Source organism: Cydia amplana, chromosome 22 (genome assembly GCF_948474715.1).
Source record: "Cydia amplana chromosome 22, ilCydAmpl1.1, whole genome shotgun sequence".
Classification (NCBI taxonomy): domain Eukaryota; kingdom Metazoa; phylum Arthropoda; class Insecta; order Lepidoptera; family Tortricidae; genus Cydia; species Cydia amplana.
The window spans coordinates 4,593,737-4,617,675 of NC_086090.1; the positions used below are offsets into that span (position 1 = coordinate 4,593,737).

The window sequence follows — 23,939 nt, forward strand, 5'->3', positions numbered from 1 at the left end:
ATGTATTCTAAAATCTGTAGTTAAAGAAAGTCCATTTTATAAATCTTTATAGACTAATAATAAATAAATTTTGTAAAAATTAAGTCTGGTTTTATAAAATGATTTGAGATCTAAGTACTAATCCCTTTCTTCAATATTCTTAGAAGGATTTAAGATTTCCAAAGCTGAAGTCTCGAGTAGTCGAAATTTATCTGAATACAGAGTAGCTATCGCTGTTCTTTTCTGTTACTCGAGCCTTCAACTTTGGAAACTTAATTATATACTTCTCGGAATTTACTTGAATCTTATTAAACCACGTGAATGAAGTTTGTGTAATTAAACCTAAAATAAGACCTACCTAACCCAATTGAAGTTTGTGTTAATAAGCCTGTTGACCTATAAGGTCAGCCAGGACAATTGCAACTATTGGGCAAATGCAACTACTCTTAGAAATACAAGAAGTAAGTATAGAGCTAGAGCCACTTATATTTATGGCACACTTTCGCCAGTCATAAAAGAGAGTTCACCCGTGGTATATTAAATATACCACGGCTGAATATTAAATACCTACACCTTAAATTTTAAGTGACTCTACTCTAGACTCACTTGCTGTATTTTTAAGACTAAGCAACTGCTAGTTGCTATTGCCCTGGCTGACCTTACAGTAGTTCGGCTATGATAATGATGAATATATTCCGTCCAGGCACACCCCGAGCATGTACCCCATATCCTCGGCGGCCAGCAGTTTCCGAAGTCCGTACCCCACGTCGCTGCCGATCTCCACTTCTAGTCTATCGAGGTAAGCTTCACTCACCACCTACTAGTTGAGAGTTAGAAATTTTTGAATTCAAGGAAAAATGAAAGAATTTACCGCTGGTTACATTGCGGTATTTGATCGGTCAGCTGAATCGGATGCGATGTAACATGAAACATGAATAGCCCGCAATGTAACTTAAATCGCATGCTAGTTCGCGCGTCGTCTAATACTTAGAGCTCTTAAGCTCATATTTGAGTATCTTTTAAGCAAATAATTGTAAATCAACTTCATTAGAATTCCATAACTCTTACCGTATCATATATAGCCATAACCATAAGCTTAGTATGATCCTCCCATTTGTGGTTCATAACAACACATAAGGTCTAACAGTGGTTGTATTACGACTACTGATTGTTTGTAAGATATAGCTTTATTACCATACAGAGCCGGTGTCGTGAGTAGGTAAGCCGATCAGTTCTCGAAACTGCCAATTGGTCTAAATAATTCACCTTATATTCTCTAAGTTTTAAACTGGCTTGGGATTCAAATTTAATTTAGATTCTAATGTGTTTCCTGTTCCCGATAGTTGATTAGACGCAGAATTATAGTCCATAATTTTAATTATTAATCACAGAGGAAAAATTACACTCCAAGGTCCATCTTCTCCGAAATACATTTAGGGTGGGGACAAACCTCTCCTTTCCACGGAAAATGTTTGACCTTCTGACGACCGGCGGTGTCCTACACGCAGTATATGTATATGCCTCAGGACTATTGGCCTTAACTCTGTCAATCTGACAGAATAAAATGTAAGCTGGCAAATTTTGAAACCCAGTCGTGAGAAGGTTAAAGTCACGCCTCCTGTCACTTCCCCTCCATTCCTTCCTCTCGGCCTCTAATTCACGGGGAGAGGCCTATGGCCAGCTAGTCATCGTATATACACGATCGTCCTTAACTCTCGGGAACAGGATAGTGTGTTGTCTTCCGTGTATATCTGACTTGGTCATAGGCCTCTCCCAAGGTACACCACCGCGGGAGCTCGGCCTCCGTCGCCGGCGTCTCCGCTCGCGGGCTGGCCGGAGGGGCTACCCCACTGCGCCTTCCTGTATGTCTTTGATGTTGTTGGCTTACGTAGCTTTGAATCAAGAGTTGGAACATGATCGAAAGCTACCGTACTCTGATTTAAAAGTGAAAGGGTGGCTTATGGTGACCAGAACGAGCACTGAACGTGACCGTAGTTATTTACGGGTATTCCATTAGGTGATTAGAGAACCAGAACCATCAACACACTAACAGAATTATTAGACACCAGGGGCCCGTTTCTCAAAAGCTTGTAAATAACTTGTAATACAAGCGGATGTCACTTTTTGACAGCTTTTGTTAGAAAGGGACTTCCACTTGTATTACAAGTTACAAGCTTTTGATAAACGGGCCCCAGTCAGAGATACAAGTACCAGAATTATGATAAATGTGTATCGGTGGTTCTGCGGAAGTGAAAACTTATTTCTTAAAGAAATCTTTGTCACTTTTTGTTGCTTTTTGTGCGGTAGCTTAGATAGCTCTCATCTTGATACTAATTACGTTGTCTCATTTTTATAGTCTATTAAAAAGGTGACAGCTATCGAGATCGTGTTCTAAACATACCGTCAGTTTAGTTAGCTAGCACCCACATACAAAGAACCATTATATAGAGCTTTTTACCTATAGTTGAAGCATATAGGACAAATGAGAATTTGGCATCGCCACTGCTCTTGCGACATTAAGGACGATTTAAGCACTGTTCCCATTCCAGCCAATGAGCCAATGTCTGCAAGTTGTCAGAACGTTTAGTCACGATCTCAATTTGTTTCCTTCTGAGATCTGTTTGCTACAGAAGTTATTTCTGCAAACTCGGAGAATTTCCGCACTTGGAATGCGCAAAAACTGGCACTTCTTTATTCAAGTAGTTATTTTTGTCTACCTGAGAAAATATTATGTCTATTTATGTCCTATCAATGATATCGCGGGTTCGAACCCGGCTCGTACCAATGAGTTTTTCGGAACTTATGTACGAAATATCATTTGATATTTACCAGTCGCTTTTCGGTGAAGGAAAACATCGTGAGGAAACCGGAATCCCAATACGGGTCTAGTTTACCCTCGGGGTTGGAAGGTCAGATGGCAGTCGCTTTCGTAAAAACTAGTGCCCGCGCCAATTACTGGGATTAGTTGCCAAGCGGACCCCAGGCTCCCAGGAGAAAGATGATGTCCTATCAATGACACTACTCTGATTGGTTCTAAATAACTCTTTCATACTGAAGAACAATGCTTAAATTGGACTTCGATCCAAGTATGCTAAACAGACGTAAACGGCTTTAGTACAAAATATTTGCAGCAAGCGTTTGATTAGTTAGATTTTTCGGTTTTGAATTTATTTTTTAGATCTGAATTTTTTTCGGTATAGTAGAAGCACCAAAATAAATACTATGCATTCAATGCTTCCTTAGGCCTTGGTCTCCCGTGGAAGATGTGACGATGTATATACGCATCGTGCGGCGTCATTCTGAAACCAAGGCCTAAACCCTTATTTTACACTAAGACTAAGATATATTTTAGTGATTCTACTATATACAGTGCTTTATCTTGGTTTATAACTTATGAACTCATGAGCTGTTAGAATGTTTTTATTTACAATTTTTTTTATTTAGGTATCCTATTACGTATTGTCATAAATATGTTTGCATTCGCAGTGAACTGTACCGGTTTTCGCCAACGCTGGGCGGAGGCCTAGGCCTCGGTCTGGGCCCCGCGCTGGTGCCCCCGCCCCCCTCCAAGGCTGACCTGGAGTCCCACCACGCGCGGTATGCGAGGTAAGTTGTTATGTGATATAATCAATTAAAACTGTCAAGATGGTTGTGGAGTAAACAAACTTATGTCGAGAAATCTGGACCATTAGAATCCTTAAGCTTAGAATAAATTTAAAACTGGAAAAAATACTGTCTTGGGTTTGCTGGCTATGGATGAGGTCTTGGTGGCTCAGATGGCAGCGCGCTGGAGTATCGATCCAGAGGCCGTGAGTTCAAGTCTCACCCAAGACAGTAATCTTTCCACTTTTAGATTTATTCTAAGATTATATCATTGTTCGCAGACGTTTCTGCTTGTTAAAAATTAACATCAGAATCCTTGTCAGTTAGCCATAGCTAACGTACACCTAAAACGACTGAATTGTATGACATGTATAATTGGATGATAGAAATGATTGTACCAATGCGGTCATTTGCAGAAGAAGAATATTAAACAAATCGATATTGGTATGTTGTTGGTCGGTGTTGTTTTATTTGACCTTTTTTTGTAAAATACAGTGATTTATAATTGAACTACAAATATTTTAAAAAATAATAGTGACTGATGTAATAATTATTTTAAACACCGCCAACAACATAGCTGTTAATATATGTTGTTAAAAACATTTTACTTACATTAAAAAAAACTGAGCGATCAAACGTAATTACACCTTTCGGTAGAGCACGCGTTCATAATCCGGTTCCGGAGTGCATTGTATTTGAAATTATAATGACAGAGTTTTAAAACGTTTTGTTATTGCGCGAGCCAATTGTTACCGACCCCTGCTTAACTAGGGTTGGTCCGTGTGATGTTTTTGAGTGACAAATTGTAAACATGGTTTATATTGCTTTGTAGACATCGTCTCACGCCTAGAGAACATCAAGAATCGATGTGATATGATTCAAAAATCTTAATTTACTGGTGTTTTTATTAGGAATTTTGGTCAGGTGTTAGATTTAACCCATTTTCAGTGCACTATTTGTTATATTAGAGACATTTTTTCGCAATGCTAAATTATTCATTGCTTTTACTTAAAATTAATTGAATTTTTATAAACACTGCATTTTAATGATGTTTAACGATAGCGAAGATCGATTATTTTTGCATAAATAGGGTAATAAAATAAATAGGCGCTTAACTTTGAACGAGTCCATTTAAAATTATCACTTCAAACTCTTCTTTCAAAGTAGGTATTACCTACAAGTTAAAACCTACCAAAGTAGGTAAGTCTGTCGTGCAAAAATTAACATATCACGCCATATTTTGAATTTTTTACTGCTCAAACCCCATTTGTCAACCCTACAGTCAGGGCGCGATGGTATCGCGCACATTACACGGCGTCCACCCCTGCGATCAGAGATAAGCAACCGTTTGACAGATGCGTTAAACGTACGCTGCACGCTGTAATTTACGCTATGACATATTTTAAACGGGTAATTACGATTTTTAAGTAAATTTAATAAAAATATTTTTATATTATTGGACTACTGTAAAACTGCTCCAAAATTATGATTCGAAATTATAGAAAAAAACAATATTTGTCCTTGACAAATGGAGTACTTATACAAGTTATACAGCCATATTCGAACTTTATTCTAACAAAAACGTCACTTTTGACACTTGTTTGACCAGTCCATATCGTTTCGATATCTAATATTTGACGTATCTAATATGGCTGATATTTATTTTCATACATTTTTTTATTCATATCTGTAACTACATACAGAAATAAGTGTTCCGTGAACAAAGTTTTGTACGGAGTACTAAAAAATGGCAGTAATTTAAGGTCAAATTAATAATTTGTACTTTCCAAAAGATATTCGCATATGTGTGAAATATGGTATCATTAAACTTAATGAAACTATTATAACTAACTATATACTAATAACCTGGGAACTAGGCTGTATTAAATTATTAATCAATTCATCATGTTAATTTAGTCAACTTTCGGTTGCAAAAATAGTATTAACACTTTGAACGCCACGCCTATCGTGCGCGGCGCGTCACCGTGAACCTTATCGGAATGCACGAAGGTTGATATTGGGCCGTAGCGGCGCGCGTCAGTTGACGTCTTTGGCGATGAAAGGGTTAAAGTTAATTAATTAAAACTCAAAAGTTCTTTCCACGTCAAGTAAGAAAAAGAGCTACCTTAACCAAAGTAACACCTACGACATTCAAAACAACCTTTTTAATTTCAAGTCCCTGGGTACAGGCGTGTCAAAAATCGTTGGTTTTACGTCGTCAAATTAAAAAACAAGTACTTGCATGAAAACAATTAGTTTACAAGTTTAAAGCAAATAAATTTCCTATTTCTGATTTCTGTTTCAAGTTTGTCTTACTTTGAAATAAAATGGCATATAGCCATGAAAAAAGGATTAAAAATACAAAAAAAAGCGAAATTTCGCTTGCGCTGTATAAAATTAATCTAAGACGAACTTACCACGATTAACTAAGTAATCATCATCATCATCATCATCACCATTTTAGCCTTCGGTCGCCCACTGCTGAGCATAGGCCTCTCTTCGTGTACGCTACTTGTCCCGGTCCTGTGCTAGTCTAGTCTCATCCAAAAGTGCCCCGCGATACTTCGAACATCATCCACCAAACGAGCCAACGTTTCTTCAAATAGATCATACAGCCATATAATTTCATATTTTACGTCAGCGATCACCAATAAAATAAAACCTTACACTTACCACTTCAGTCCCCGACAGTACTCATGTAAATAACTCGGTGGCAGAGAAATTTAATTAAGATGATATATGACGCCTTCACTTAACGGTACAGTCTGCAGCGATACCATCTCCACCAAACACGGCTATCGCGATCTGTGCGTGCTTTTTGTGGTGTCGTTGTTCTGGTAAAGTTATGTTTATTTGTGGAATTTCGCACTTAGTTGATAATATTTTCTACGATTTTGCTTTATGTTTGAATTCGGTACCGGAAACCGTCATTTTTATTCAATTGACTAAAATAAGTGAGTTCTTTGTTTAGTTGGAACACTCCAAAAATATATTCGTATCATATTATCTTCAAAATAGTATACCTACTCGTACATATTGCCCAAACGAGCGTGAAGCGTGTCAGTTTCAATGTGGGAAGAAATCTTTGGAAACATATCGATTCAGTTTTTGATTTTTATTATGGTAGATGTAAACGCGGTCTACAGCTCATACAACAAATAGTATTTTTTTAAACGTGTAAAATCACTTAGTAATTTAAGTGAAAACAACATGAATATAAGACGATATGTCATGTATTGACCTCTTGTCTGTTTTTAATTGTTTGCCGAATTTTTAATAATTTAATGCATGTTTTAGGGAACGATATTTTCGGTTCTATATCTATAATACAATGAGGCTGACATGTTCACCTAGACTAGAGTGTCCAAAGCCTCAATAAAAATCAGATACAAAAAAAGCTATAATACAGCACAGCCGAGGTTTAAACCATTTTTGACCACCACACACATGAAAGGTTAAACGAAGTTTTATGTTAATATTTGAACATTCCCCGTGTTTCTGCCGACCATCCGTCATAATCATCTCCACGACGCTCGGCGCTGCGCGGGCGTACGCATTGTGCTTTTTCTTCCATTTTTAAATCCAACCGACGGAAGGCGTATTTCAGACTTCGAACGCGTTCCTCGAAGTAATTTACTGAAAACGCCTATGATAAACTATAATTTTAAACCTTAAAAAAGCATATATTGTTAGAAAAAATAAAGCACTTATGTCCTTCTGTGTTTTGTTCTAATTTTAGCTTTACCGCCTTTAAAATAAAGTTTGGTTTTGGGCGGAGAGGGAAGTCGTTTTTCAGCATTCTTTGGTTTTACAATTATTTTTAATAGTTTCTGTAGTTTATTAAACTGTCGCTTAATTATGCTTTTGGAACGAGTTTCGAATGTATATTTTAAAAGTTACGTTGCTTTTAAAATAAATGACTATAGTCCTTAATGGAAATGGATATACTATTTTAACGTAATCGAGAATAAAAGAGATCAATTTATAGAACACATTTTATGGCTATGATCCAATTAAAATCCATCGAAAAAAGTGCCTACTTAATTATTACGCATAAAAGATCGACCACATATTTAACCTATCATTGTCACATCTGAAAATAAGTAGCAAGTCTTTCAAATTGCTTCCTGCCATTGTAAAATCATTCTTAACATGCCTGCACAAAGTTGATATTCCTTCGGAGTCAGTTCGGACCTTCTATAAAGTACCCTGATTTTTTTACGCGCAACTGCCATGCCTTTCTAAACATCATATCTCCATGCAAATGTCAGTCACTTACGCGGTTTACACACTTATTTACTACAGACGTAAACATGCCTTCTCAAATTGACGTATCTCTTTACGATTTCCGTAGGTCATACGACATTTCCAAAGTTATCAACGGCAGTCATAAACACGCGTTTTCAAATAGCCGTATCTCCTTACGACTTCCATATTAACGTACGACGTTTACAAAGTAGCCAACAGTAGTCGTAAACAACGCGCTTTCAAATTAACGTATCTCCATACCACTCCCATATTAACTTAAGACGTTTCCAAAGTTACATGTGCCGGCCATAAACAACATGCGTTGTCTATTGCGCGCGCGCAGGAAACGCGTCTATTTCCAGCCGGATGTGTTTATTGTCTGTCTGTGTGTCTCGTTAGCATATTGATCCGGCGCAGTTATGATTGGGTGACGGGTGACAAAAATGGAAATTAAAAGTGACAACTATTTTCCTCGAACATTATGATGATAAATTATGTTCCTTAAAAAGGTAGCTCTGTAATTAGGAAACTTGAGTCTTTTCCAGAATTTACAATTGAATTAAAACTTTCGTAGGTAAGTTTTAAAAACTATATCTAAGAATTGAGTTTGGTAGATATTATAATTTAAACTATCGATATGAATAGCCACTAAGCCCCTCTCTCGGTAACTGTAATGACAGTGTATCATATTATCATTTTAGAACTTATAAATTAAATACTTATTCTTATTCGGATACAGTTAAAATTTCTGTTTGCGACACCGCACGCGGCTGGGTCGCCATGTGGAGCGTGAAGTAGGGCAGCAAGCAAACAACACGAGTATTGCGGAAATATTGACGTTCATTCAGAAAAACGTTACCTATTTATATTTACACTATTTAGGCTTTATTTCCTCCTACGCTGACATCTATCACTGACGTCGGTCGAGCGTACGGCAGTAAATCTGCCGCGGACGTCAGTGTCGCTGTGCCCATGGAACATTGTAATAATTCGCAGGCATCGACCGAAGTCAGCGACGTACAGCGTAATAGGAAGAAATCAAGCCTTAGAAACATGTACATAATACTTATAACTCCTCACAGATCTGCTATCCATGACGTCACACTTTATAACTCGCACTTATAACTCTACAAATCTGCTATCCATGACGTCACACTAAGATCACAGTCTCTGCCTTTCAGGTCACTAGAAAAGGGCAGTAGCAGCAGCGACAAACCCAGCGAGGGTACAGTCAGCAACAACAGCAAAGAGCAGAACAAGAAGCCTCACATAAAGAAACCCCTCAACGCCTTCATGCTGTACATGAAGGAGATGAGAGCGAAGGTTGTGGCAGAGTGTACCTTAAAGGAGTCCGCTGCTATCAATCAGATATTGGGACGACGGGTGAGTTGATAGCGGTTCTTGTTTAGATTTTATTTGATTTTGGAACTCGGTGGCACGAATGGATTTACTTGTCGAAATGGAAAGTGAATTTGATGGGAAGATTTTGCAATACAGAAGAAAAGAAGCGTTGTTGTTTTTACTGACCAGAAAAGAGGCCAGGATGTAACGAAAATTTAGCAAATCTAATTTCTTGATATCTTTTATAAACACTATTTCTGCATAATTGTAATTTATTTTATATGGTTTATCTTTCATTGTTTTCTTTTATAAAACAGTTTTTAATCCTTTCGTTGTTATCCAAAACCGAACACAATCGCAAGTTTAAGACCTTCTATTTCGGGAGTCTAGATTCATTCGGGCCACTGAGTCATGATCTTAATGACTTGACATTCTGTAAAACATAATGGCCAATTTTAAAATTCAATGTTCTTTGTATTGTGTCTTGTTAGGAATATGATTATGCTATCGAATGCCTACGTGTTTTTGTATCACCGGCGCGTTGAATAACAAACAGTACGCGGAACGTAATCCGATTCCTAACAAGCCTTAGTCATGGACGCTCAACGGCGTTGAACGTCCACGATTGACAGTTGTCGGACTCAGTAACATATCAATATCGTGTCGTAATCTAACGCAGTGGCATTCGTTGAGTCGTGAAGAGCAAGCAAAGTACTATGAGAAAGCGAGACAGGAGAGACAGCTCCATATGCAGCTGTACCCGGGTTGGAGCGCGAGGGACAACTACGGTTACGGTTCCAAAAAGAAAAAGCGGAAAAAGGACCGTAGTCCTGCTGAGTTGGGAGGTATTGGACCCTAGGACCCAAACACGCGAGGGGCTGGGATGTTCCGCGCTTGTACACTCGCTTCACCCCCGACCGGGCTCTCTCTCGCACACCCACTAACACCCCCGAGAGAGTCCCGTCCCGTAACTAACTACCGGCTTGTATTAACGACGAGTCCGTACCCGTGCCCGTGCCCGTCCTGTCCGTATGTGAGTGTGCGTGTGTGCGTGTTAACTACTGTGTTACTGTGCGGCGGCCCGGAGGTGCCTGTGCTAGAAAAGCGGCTGGAACCGTTGCGGCGAGGCGCGAGACGGCGACGGACCGGCTCGGACCGGCCCGGACCGGACCGGGTCGCACCAGACCGGACCGGACCGGACCGGGCGCCGCGCGCCGCCCCGCGCCCCTTAGTGTTGCGTGTTCTGTGTACGTAGTCGTCGAGTGATCGTGTACATGTACACCCTACACCCCTATCGGAAACTATATTGGTTTGTTAGATGTCTAGACGAACCGCGACCGATACCGTCCGCAGAATAGGTTCTGTGAGGAACTATAATTGGCCATTTTCATTAGGATCAAAATTGAAGCGGCTTCACGCGGGCTGTTTTTCTAGCACGAGAGTAGGCGCGGTGCTCGGCCCGGGCTAGAACCACCGTCGAAGTGCATTTTCTTTTCTTTCCATATCGCGTCGGTTCAGTGGCATGCGCTGGGCCGCGAGGAGCAAGCAAAGTATTACGAGTTGGCGCGACGCGAGCGCCAGCTGCACATGCAGCTCTATCCCGATTGGTCGTCTAGGGCTAATACGCAAAGGGGCAAGAAGAGGAAGCGAAAACAGGAGACAACCGATGGAGGTACTGCCTTACACTCCGGCCGCCTCCCGTCTGTCCGCGGACGCCAGACCGCTCCCGTCTGTCCGCGGACGCCAGACCGCTCCCGTCTGTCCGCAGACGCCAGACCGCTCCCGTCCCGCGGCGGCCGTCTAGCGCACACTCCTCATTTACAAACGAGCTCAATTAATGGAGGATCAAGTCGCAGACGCCCGCCGCCTCCCCTCCTCTCCCCCCGTCGAGGTCAATCACATGCTCTTGAACACAATTCGACATAGCATTATTGCCGAATGTTGGTTAACGGGGTCCAGGTTGTAGCTATATCAGTATTTTTATATATTATTTATCGCCTTTATTTATTTTTATTACAACGCTATTTTATGAGAACCCTGATGTAAGTGGCACTCCTTCGAAGGTTGTCCCGGTTTTTGGCTTTCCGATCTGCTCCGAGGTCATGATTCGGGGAGCGTGCATGTTCGGCAGTCGAAGGACCGAGTGACCGCTTTGCAGGGAGTAGTAGAGTACCGATAGTCAGGCTGGGACAGCCTTCCCGACTGGTCTGTGCGGCAGGGACGCCCGCCGCGGCGCCCACAGTTGGGCAACCGGCCCAGCCTGCTTATGTCTGCGGTGTCTATATATAATGATACTGGCCAAGTGATTCAATATTTATTTTTGATTCCGGAGAACCTATTCTGCTTAAATTTTGCTTATAAGCGTCATGTTTATTTGTGATTATTATTTTATTTTCGAACGTAGTTAGCATTTATTTTGGAAGTTCATGCGTGTAGTCTGTTATTTTTAAAACCAATGTTTTTTCCGTTTTCCCTTTCGTTTGTCCTGTCCCCTCCCGCATGCCAACTAACACGTCTGGGGGTATGGATGCATGCTGCTTTTTTGTAGTTTTAGCATATTAGTTTACATTAAGGCTTGGAATATGATTTCGGGTAACCTTTGATTCGCAAGCGAGTATTTATCGTTTTCATTCTCCTGATTTGACCGCTGAAACAAAATTTATCTGATGTCATATTTTTATTTTCTAATCTGGACAGTTAATTCCATAATGATTGATTTGCTATTATGAATTATTTGATAACTTTGCCATGGATTATATTTTTCCAAGTATTCAGAAATTATTTTGCCGAGTGGATTTTGAAGTTCGTGTTCTAACTGTGTGTCCTAATGTACTTCCAGGAAATAATTTGAAGAAGTGCCGAGCGAGGTACGGCCTCGACCAACAGAACCAGTGGTGCAAACCTTGCAGGTGTGTGTCCTTCTTTCTCATTTTTATTTATTTTCGCTTGACACAAAATCTATCAGCCACAACCCGGAGTAATCTGTGGAACTGTTGGCGACAGTTATTTTGATATTGTTTCTATGTGGAAAGACTTGGCTATCTTTCAGTCTAAAGTTTCCCGAGAGAGCCTGGTCGTAACATTTTCGTATTATTTAAAAACAAATCCTATAACTTGTTGTTATTTTTACGAATTTGTTTTTTATTTTAATCTGTTCAGAGCGAACAGTGCTGAAGACGATGGTGATTCAGAAAATGTGTCTTTTCACAAAGAAATATATAAAAATACCTTAGCGAAACGGAATAGATTTTTTTGAAAGTAGACAAAGAGTGAAGTAGTGGAAGTAGGTGTAAGTGCGCCGGCGTCGAAGGGCAATCATTTGTCGAAGAAAAGCTTTCAAAAAAATCTTGACACATTTTCTGAATTGCTCTCGCTTTTTTCTTTAAATTCGTTTACGTTAAGTGTGAGGTTATAAAGTTCCATGTACTGATGAAATGTTTTCTCCACTCATGATTGCCGCTTCCCACGGATTGGATCCGCTGGCACTATTGGTGACGTTTTTATAACTACTTTTATATATTTTGCTGCGATACGATTTTTATATTACGTTCGCCTCACGCCACTTGACTCGGACTTCTCTTTATACCTGACAATCACATAACCTCCCACTTTTTATCATTATTTGCTTCTGTTGTTTTTTATTTATTTTCTGCATCATTTTATAATCACCACAACCCTTCCCTCTCCTCTTTACCAACGATCTTTTATTCCACTCTACTCATCTCATCATCATACGTTTCATAACTTCTGTTTTCTTTTTGTATTTTACTTTTCAAACTCTTATATAATCTACTTCTTTACCGTACCGACTTCATTACCATCTTGTTTTTCTACTCAATTCACCACATTCCCTTTTCTTTATTTATCTATTTTTATCCTTTAAATTGTACATTCTACTTCTCTAATAATCTTGCTTTCTCCTATTCTCTTGTCGTTATTTATTGATTCTTCTTAATCTATTATTATCACACCTTTCCATTCATATTGCGGCATCTTCTGCCGTAATCCCGCCTTCCACCTCCCTCTCCCTCGTGATGTATAACTCCCTGGTGTAGCCCCGAGTCGAGTAGCGTGCTGGTGTCGGGCGGGGTGGGTCTGGGGCTGCTGCGACCAGAGCCAGCGGCGCCGCTGGTGGCGAGCCCGCAGGAGCCCACATACGTCAACCTCTAGTGCCGGTCGAGCGCCGGACGAGCCACGGTCAGTCCAAGGACCAGGTTTAATGTTACGGCCGCTTTGATTATATCATTCGACGCTTTTGAAAGATGGATCAGTTTCTCCGATACAGATGTACCATCACGCTCCGCGATTGTTACGCCATTTAGGGTTCACGCTAAATTGGACATTCCATAGCGTAAGTATGGAACAATTTAGCTAGGACCCAAAATCGCGCAACAATCCCGTGTGGTGACTGTACAAGTAACGGAAAGGTCCAAGAAATTGGAAAGGCGCTCGATTTTTTTCCCCACGAAAATGTAAGACGTGTCTATTTTTTTTCAATGTGGAAAAATTCGCAATTTTTGACTTTCCGTCCGCACATTAGGTACCCGTTTCATGGACAAGTTGATATACACGATGTGTATGTTGATTGGTATACATAGTATTTAGCTATCCAATTATTAATTGTATAATAGGTATGTTTGCAAAGAGAACGCACATTTACATGATAGACACCACATAGCGTGGAAAATATGAAGAAATCAATGGGAATGATATTTTTAAAATGGCCGTAACCGTATGTGTCGTGAGGTGGTAATGCCGTGAACAGTAGATTCGATTGCTGTGTTTTTTTATTGGCATGTTATTAATAGTCATAATTATGTACATTTTAGAAGCTTTAATCCATTGACATAAAAACAGCTTTTCAGCGAGAAGGATTTTTTGTTTACCATGCTCTTTTTGTCTTTATTATAACAATGCCGTAAATTTACTTGTTTGAGAGTTTTATGAGTTCTGTATTTCGACGTTGTTTGAATACCTATTGAGTTTTTTTTTAGAATCTTTTGTTGCCTTTAGGTTCTTCGTGCCTTTATGTGCCCATAACTCCATAATACTCGGCATGTTTTTTTTTGTTTTATTGTGAGCTCTTCTAACATTGATCAGGCATGATTCAAATGTAACATTTTATTCAATTTTTTGTGTTTGTTTTGATGTTTTGTAGTGATTTTACATTGATGTTTCATATTATTAACTTGTATTTAAAATGTACAGGTACCTGTACATTAAGTACGTAAATTATGACCAGTTTATTGTTTTCGCGTACATTAGCTGTTTTTAGTAATATGAAACATTTTATTTTGTCCGAATTGATAGTTTCAATACGGTATAAGTTGTAATTTTACTTGCTTTACCCTATAAATGAGCATTTTAGAAAAAGTTAGTATTAAAAAAAAAACCTAAGTTTATCATTTTTTATATAGGTACTTTGTATGACGGTAACGTGATTGTAGGTAAAAATAATGAATGGAAATTAATTCTAGATCCTTTTTTTATTAGTATCGAACAAGCTTGTGGTTTAACCTCAGAAAACATACCCAATATATAACTAATATTTATCGTTATTTTTACAAATGCTCGCAAGCAAAATTACAACGTACCATTCCAAAACGGCCACAAACCGCGAATCGTAACGTTACTTCGTAACGCTGCAGGCGGAAGAAGAAATGCGTGCGCTACATGGAGGCGCTAGCGGCGGCATCGGGGACGATGGGGATCGGCGGGCCGCCCGCGACCCCGCACTCGCCCTGCTCCGATGAGGACGTGAAGCTCGAGGAGTTGTCCGACGCGTCGGACGACGACGGCGCCGACACGCCGCTCTCGGCGTCGAGCCCCGGCGCTCTGTCGGCGCTCTCGTCGCTCGCGTCACCCGCCTCCGACCCGCCTCCCCCGCGCAACCCCGTCGGCACCAACCCGCGCGACGCCAACAACCCGCTGTCGGTAGGCCAGCTCACCAGCCAGTCGTGGCCGCGCGCGCAGGCGCGGCCCTCGCACGAGGTCATCTCCGTCTCATAGTGCCAGTGCCGGACCGGCGCAACCCGGTACTACTTAACCTCCGGACGATCGTCGCGGCGAGGTTAAACTAAAACGGAGTTTTTAGTGAACGGTGGCGCCATCTCGTATTGTGAACTCGTATCGTCGAGGCCGGCCTGCGCCATCTGGCGGCCGCGCTCGCGACGAGTCGTCGGTTGTGATAACAAGTTAGGTACCCCGCATACTGATCCTTCGATGAACTTTTACCGGAATTTTATGGTGTGAAAGAATACCGGCATTTCCGAGTGCTTTATTTTCGAGAGGCCTAATTGCGAATTCATCTTTTTTTACCAGATGCTCGGTATTATTTTACGTCGGTCCGTATATAAATGTACAATTGACATTTCAAATTGACCTTGAGTTTATGACTCTTAACAATTAATTATAATACGTCATGTTGTCATTTCCATTTATTTTCATAAATTTAAAGTCGCTTTGATCTCAATTTGAGCCCCAATCGAGTCATTTAGCATTTTGTACGACGGCACCCACAGGTTTATTTTTCAAATTTCTTCCATACAATTTTAGGGTTTTCAGTTCCCATTGCTAAATGTCACTCTACAGCATTCAAGTTATTTGTTGTTATTTTAAAATCCTAATTTTGTGTCGTATCTTTACTAGTCACATGTCAAATGTGCCATTTCCATCTATTTTTAATTTTGGATTTGAATTATAAAAATGTGGGTAATATCACTGAAGTACATGGCATTGTAATCATCAATAATTTTTTCTTACATTTTGATCTGTTGACATGTAAACTGACTGCATTATTACTGTATGACTATTTTTCAAAATGAACTAGGTTGATTTTAACGCCATCTATATCGCCAAAGCCAATAACATACTTTTTTTATATAATGATCATTAAAGACTTTTTAAGACTAATGCAGCGAGCTTAAATGTCACAGATCGAAAAACACAGTTATTAGCATAACTTTTTAATTCACTTGTTCCGTTCATTGTACTTATTTGTATCAATATCCTTAATTATTAACTGAGATTAAACAGTGAAATATTAAGTTATGTTAGTATTGCTATGGAAAATACTGCTAACATTGTCACATTAATTGCTCTCTTATGGACATTTCATTCATCTTGTTAACGGATTCAACTCAATATTTACTTCCTACAATTACATATATAATGATTTCGTGTATTTTTCTAATTATGTTTCAACTAATTACTTTATATAGTGAAATTCAAATAGAAAAATACGCCTGGGAAATGTCAGGAATGCAGGCAGGAGCTGCAAACCTTTTTTTAGGTTGTTTTAAGTTATTTCGAGTTGAATTTTTTAATTAAGTTTTTCCCTTAATGTTTCATCGGACGGCCTGCACCGATAAGGTTCCATGTAGCGTAGTTTTATTAAGATATAGTTTTAAAAATAATAATTTCCCTTTGTAGCATGTTTTTGTAAAAAGTTAAATGTAAGATGACACAAAGGGAAAAGGAGTTTTTTTTCCGTTGTGCGGAACAAGTTAGACTGTCGTAGGCTAGTTTAGGCACGTTGTATGAGTGAATTTGTAAATCGGGATTTGGACCGAGTGCTCTTTAATATAAGGTCGCATTTTTAATGGAGTTTGATTTTTTAAGTTGCATGGATTTTTTATCCTCATAGGATTTTGAATTTTTTCGAAGATATATCAAGCATGCGTTTCGATCATGAAATTCGATTTTGCTTGCATTTATTTGTTTAATTAGGTATATATAAGTCTTATAAAAAGATGACTTATCCTAATTTCCTAATGATTTTACTTTTTTATTATGTGTTAAAGAGCATTTAGGTACAATTTAAACCACTGTATATGTGTAAGTACATATATGATGTAAAAATATAAAATATAGGTTTAATATAACTGTGTCATATTAGAAATAAGTGTACTATGCTACTTATGTATACATTATTACAATATAAAAAGTTTAAAGAAAAATATTAGCGGAATACTGACTTGAAACAAAAAAATGTATAATGAAAAATTTAACAGGATAAATTGTAATTTTCATATTATAATTTTTACATTACCTGGGCATTGACGTATAATATCTAAGGACGGGCTAATAGGGCACTAAACATCGTACTAGTTCAGCGGTGCTACCCACGAATTCCAGCCAATCGTGCAGTCTAACGCGACTAGTTGCGACCAATAGCGCGCGTAATGCCAACTCGTCAACCAATCGCGCGCGTGATGCGAACTCATCAACCAATCGCGTTGTAGCGATTTCACACCGCTGTACTGGCCCCTGTCATGCCTCATTATTATTGCCCGTAAAGCCAGTCCCTAGATATCTATGTCAATGTACCTGGGATTATAATAAAGAAACAGAGTATATAGGACTCGAGTTTGTAAATAAATTTGTAATTCATGAATATTAGATTTTCTTTCGGTTAAAAAAATATTGCATTTATATTATTATTAAAATACCCTCGGAATGTTCTCGGATGGTTTGTTTTATCCAACAGTTCTTTTTGTTAAATAATTTTTATTGTTATTATTAAGATTTTTAACGTTGTTGACTGCAAATCAAGCCCTATTGAAAAACACTTGATTACACGACTTTTAAAACTATTATGAGCCCCGTTGATTAAAACAGTTGACTGAATTGATCAATGATTTATAAACTTTGACAAAATCTTGATCATTTTAAGCATTTTAAAGGTTTTTGACCCGCTAGCTTTGCATAGGAAATTAATGTGCAATACTGAACATGGGTACTGTATAATAAACTAAATCTTTAATAAGATTTTTTTTGTAAATTTATATTTTAAGGTACTTTGAATTTTACTATTATGGAATTTATTTTCGTTTCGCACTAAAGTATGATTTGATTTATTTTTCGACGGTATTATAACGAAAGTGCCAAAACCATCTAGAACTGAATTTTGCCAGGGTTAAAATGGATTATAATAACTATGTAATTTACTCTAATGTCTGTGCCAAATTGATAATGAAACTGAACCGATACTTACATAATATGGATTATTGGATAAATAAGTCCTTGTACTTACTAATTTTATTTTACAATGGCAGCTAATCATTTTTATAAATCATTTAAGCATACGTTTTGTATGTAATAAATGGTAAGTGGACAATCAAGGAAAAAATACATATGAGATAATTATTTCCAGTTGAATATTTAATGTGGAAAAATACATATATTTCCAGTTCAATATTTAATGTATTGTTTTAAGTAGGTTCTGAATGATCTTTTTAATTATTATACAACGAATTGGTGACATGGACTTTTTTATCCAAATCATCATACACGCCAACCTACATCGATGTACATTTTAGTATTGTATGCGTACATCCCATACAAATTAATTAGAACCATAAAAAAACCATAATTGGACAGCCAAACAATTCATTTTGAGTGTGGCATGATGTGAGTCAAGTCCATCCAGGCTAACTTTGCACCGATTTTAACAGAACAGAGTGAAAGTGTCATATTTTAATAGAAATTTGACATTGATATTGCCAGACTTCGTCTTTGCAAATGCCATGCCACTAGCTTAGTCTGACTCTAGCGATTTAGACTCGTATAGGTATTTTTTTGTCACTTCTATTGAATATATCAAATACTTTTTTAAAAGGGCGCATTTGTAATGTTAGCTTTACTGTACTTTTGTTCGTACCTAATTACTTAGTAATTTATTTGCGCTAAAATTTTAATTGCTATTGAATAAATACTAAAATCTGCATCGATTGGTAACTCCGATACCTCGGTTATGTTGATAGGTGTTATAGATTGTTTTTATTGTTAAGCGGATATTGTAAAGACGAATACGCAATATTTTTTTGTAGAAATTGTCAAATTAGAAGCAAGGTTAGGTCTGGCCCGTGTCTTGTGTTCAGTTGAACGAATATTATTTTAATAAACAACGTAAAAATTGTACTTGTCTATTTTATTGTGGACCTTTTTAGGGTTCCGTACCCAAAGGGTAAAAAGCGGCCAAGTGCGAGTCGGACTCGCCCATGAAGGGTTCCGTATTTAGGCGATTTAAGACGTATAAAAAAAAACTACTTACTAGATCTCGTTCAAACCAATTTTCGGTGGAAGTTTACATGGTAATGTACATCATATATTTTTTTTAGTTTTATCATTCTCTTATTTTAGAAGTTACAGGGGGGGGGACACACATTTTACCACTTTGGAAGTGTCTCTCGCGCAAACTATTCAGTTTAGAAAAAAATGATGTTAGAAACCTCAATATCATTTTTGAAGACCTATCCATAGATACCCCACACGTATGGGTTTGATGAAAAAAAAATTTTTGAGTTTCAGTTCGAAGTATGGGGAACCCCAAAAATTTATTGTTTTTTTTCTATTTTTGTGTGAAAATCTTAATGCGGTTCACAGAATACATCTACTTACTAAGTTTCAACAGTATAGTTCTTATAGTTTCGGAGAAAAGTGGCTGTGACATACGGACGGACAGACAGACGGACAGACAGACAGACATGACGAATCTATAAGGGTTCCGTTTTTGCCATTTGGCTACGGAACCCTAAAAACGGGACCCTATTACTAAGGCTCCGCTGTCTGTCCGTCCGTCTGTCACCAGGCTGTATCTCACGAACCGTGATAGCTAGACAGTTGAAATTTTCACAGATGATGTATTTCTGTTGCCGCTATAACAACAAATACTAAAAACAGAATAAAATAAAGATTTAAGTGGGGCTCCCATACAACAAACGTGATTTTTGACCGAAGTTAAGCGACGTCGGGCGGGGTCAGTAATTGGATGGGTGACCGTTTTTTTGCTTGTTTTGCTCTATTTTTTGTTGATGGTGCGGAACCCGTGCGCGAGTCCGACTCGCACTTGGCCGGTTTTTTACCTAATTATAACAGACTAGTTGAAACGTTACACTCGGAATTTAGAAGAGTTCAGTTATTGAAATTGACAACAGATGGCGTTAGTAGTAATAATTATGAGGGATATTACCGCCATCTATCCTTGTCCCGCCGCCATCGCCAAGAACCCGTACTACATGACTACATGTGTCTGTATGACATGAGAACATGACATTAAGAGCCAACAGGAGCTGAGATTTAAATATTTTAGGTAAATATACCCGTCTCGCTAACGGAAGCGGCTCCTAAAACTAGTGCGATAAGGACAAGGCGAAAAATCCTGCGTAAAAATCTCAAATATCGAGGTTTCGTACTCGAATGTTTCCTCCTCCAAAACTTAACCAATCGTAACCAAATTTGGAAATCTAAATGATTATGAAATTATCTGTGTCGGACCGTTTTGCTTTTTTGGCTAATTGATATCAGTTTTGAATACCACGCCTCTCATTGCGGCATAGTCAATTAGGCCATTTTGGCCATTTTTGAAGGGCTCTAGCGCCTTAAAAAACAAAAATATCAAAAAAAGCAAAACGGTCCGACACAGATATTGACAATATTAATCTGTGTTAAAAAAATCATTGCTCTAGCTCAAAACCCACGGAGGAAACAGTCGAGTACGTTTGTATGGAGAAATGACCACTCCTGTTGGCTCTTAATAAATATAAAGGCTTCGTCACACAGGCGCGTTTTCCGGGCGGCGCGTGAGCGGGGCGCGCCGCTTTTACATATAAAAAGCTCACGCGCCGTTCACGCCCCGCCCGGAAAACGCGCCTGTGTGACGAAGCCTTTATAGTTGGGTAATTCCAGTGGACTGAACTGGAAAACGAGAAAATCACCCATATTTCCATAATAATATACAATAGTTTATTTTTGGAATCAACGGAATACACCTTAAATAAAGCATAGGGTGTTCGTAATATATAAAAAAAACCGCTTTCAAGAGATTACATTGTTTATTTCGTGACAATGCATAATAGAGATACATTTAGAAAATAAAAGTAAAAATGTTAAAAATGCCGTAAAATTGTGATGCCGTTTGCAAGACTAGGTTAGAGTCGTTAAAAAGTCCAATTTGTTTGTACTATGGTAAAACTTATAATTATTCATATTCTACCATTTGTCTTAGGCTCATTACGTTAGTCAGACCCTGGTAGTCTCTGGTTTTGTGATCAGTTTTCGATCTAACAGCCAACTTACATATTCAGAGGACCAGAAAAGTTAAGTAAATCTATTGTTAGTAGGTAAGGTATTCAAATACTTTCACTTTGGCGTATTGCCTTAAGCTTGTATACTAGTAACATGAGTAACTAGGTATAGATAAGACCAAATGTTTCACCTGTGTAAGTTCAATATTCAAAGCGTGTAAAGTGATCATCATATTTTTTGGAGTATGAAAGATTTTTAAGATAAAATCACAAAGCTAGTGCTGATTCGGATATTTTAAATTAGTTTTTAATTCTTCTAGGCAATAGACAAGCATTTAAACCAAGCCTCGTAATTAATTAAGAAACTTACAAAATAGTTATAAACAATTATAAGTGCAATTTTAATTAAAACAAATATGTCACTTAAAATTAACATTACTACCAATACCAACAGGCTATCCAAGCACATACAATCATCATACAAATCCATACAAACACGTACCTCGTAACAAAAACTTGAAGTACTTAAAACGGACTAAAATTAAGCAAAGTTATTCCGTTCAATTATAATCAACATTAAATAAATAGCGGTAATGCCCGACCACTACCGCCATCTATGCGGCAGTACAACACAACTTATTAAATTCTTAATAAAGGCTAAAACTCGCTAGATGGCGCTAGAAGTACCAGGTGGGAAAAAAAATCCCAGTAGTTACCACTGGTAACAACTTGGTGGTAACTAGTGGGAATAACCCGAATTCTTTGATTTAGATTTTTGTTTTTTTTGTAATCAAACATTTTAAGCCTTCGGATTTGACTTCTTTTACTAAGACATATTTTGCTATAAAAATGCAAATTAAATCAGGCTATTCGCACGACGTTGTTAACTAGCGCCATCTATTGATGTTAAAGTACACTTAAATAATAAAATTAGCAAACTGTGCTATTAGGAGTGAATAGAATGGTTAGTAGAGGATTTATATTAATCATTTACAACCTAGTACTTAGGTTCCAAGTTTTTGGAATATTATATGTCAGAAAAAACCAATATCGGTTAACAAGCTTATAAAAATGTCAAAGAGGTTCTTATAAATAAATCATATTGGTAAATGTTTGACACCTAAATCTAAATAGATAGCATATATCTACAAAATAGACACAAAAAAGTATTTTTAACTGTGTTATAATGTTATATGCTGACTATTATGGAAAACATATGGAAGAACATAATACCATTGTCACATTGGCGGCAGTGTTGTGAATAACGCTTATTTTTAGGCTTAAAGACTCGAGCTCTCAAGACTCGTAAGTCTTGAAGACTAGACTGTATTTGAGAATTGTATATATTTATTTTACGCGTATGGATGTAAGAAATTGCCTTTGCCGCTTTTGAGGCGTTCAGCCTCGAGAGTCTTAAGGGGTCTTTAAGCCTCAAAATGAGCGTTATTCACAACACTAATTGGCGGACATTTATCATTGGACCGTACATCAACTGTATTGTTAAATACTTTTCGATACAAAACACTGAATATTCATCTAGTCGGGTTACAAGTTATAAATCAGTCTATGTAATTAAGAGCCCATCAACGTGCACACTAGCGCCACTGCTAAATAATCGTGATTATTTAAATTTAACGAACTATATTTAAAAAAGGGAGCCGCTACGTACTGTATCTTGTATTAAAGTACCCTTTGAATACATCAAACTAGTTTCTATGTTGCTGGATTCGTCAATCTATAAACTCAAAACAAAAACGGCCGTTTTAACTTTGGACGCATAGATTGACGAATCCAGCAACATAGAAACTAGTTGATGTATTCAAAAGGTACTTTAATACAAGATACAGTACGTAGCGGCTCCCTTTTTTAAATATATTTCGTTAAATTTAAATAATCAAGATTATTTAGCAGTGGCGCTAGTGCGCATGTTGATGGGCTCTTAACTGACAAAATAGTTGCAATAGATGTCTGCTTTATTATGTTTAAGAACTCATATTTGTGATTTTTAGTTGACGCAACTCAATCTCAAGTCGCAATTGATCTGCTTGTGACGTTTTCATTTTTTTTCTCAATTAACTAATCAGAAATAATAATGCACTATTTTCCATTTTCTTTCATGGATGGATTTTAAAGAAATTTTTAATAATACAAAATATGTTATTAATAGTTGAAGATGTGTGAAGTCTAAAAATCACATTTCGAATTTGACATGTCATGTATATACCGCTGTACGGCTCTGTACATTTTTCGGTACCTCAGAACCCGTACCATGAGTCACTGACAGTGTCAAAACTGACATATACGCTATCGATAACGTAATTTACTTTCTATACATCTCGTGTGTACTAATAAGCGAGTACGAGCGAGATGTATAGAAAAAAAATTACGTTCTCGATAGCGTTTATGTCAGTGTCAAACTGATGGTAGCCGTACTGGTCACAAATTAGTGTTTCATAATCGTACAGCACAAAACAACTTTAGCTCTCAAACTTGCCGATATGATTTTCTCTTAGAATTCAACACAACTCTTCTACACTCAATAATTCTTTGGTAAAATGGAGGAAACAACGAATATATGTTACATATTTGAATGGCACTGAAGTAAATAAAGGTAAGACATCCATTACAAGCTATATATAAACGTATAAATATTGCGTTAAACATTTGTCTTGCTAAACTAGCACTAACCTTAGAGATGCCCTGAATAGTGGTTTTGGCCGAATACCGAATATTCGGCATGAC

General features: G+C 37.9%; 1 protein-coding gene across 2 annotated transcripts in view; it reads left to right on the forward strand.

The window, feature by feature from the left end:
- The window catches only part of LOC134658383 (protein pangolin, isoforms A/H/I/S), a 227,915-nt gene extending 212,686 nt beyond the window's left edge, over positions 1 to 15,229 (forward strand). The window contains exons 7-12 of one of the 2 annotated variants that reach the window (XM_063514062.1): positions 683 to 778; positions 3,466 to 3,585; positions 9,012 to 9,213; positions 10,690 to 10,843; positions 12,011 to 12,080; positions 14,820 to 15,229. In XM_063514062.1, the coding sequence (XP_063370132.1) occupies positions 683 to 778; positions 3,466 to 3,585; positions 9,012 to 9,213; positions 10,690 to 10,843; positions 12,011 to 12,080; positions 14,820 to 15,180 (1,003 nt within the window). In that variant the 3' untranslated portion in view covers positions 15,181 to 15,229. Of the gene's footprint in view, positions 1 to 682; positions 779 to 3,465; positions 3,586 to 9,011; positions 9,214 to 9,850; positions 10,017 to 10,689; positions 10,844 to 12,010; positions 12,081 to 14,819 lie in introns of both variants that reach the window. The other variant, XM_063514061.1, reaches the window with a different exon arrangement.
- The last annotated feature ends 8,710 nt before the right edge of the window (positions 15,230 to 23,939 follow it).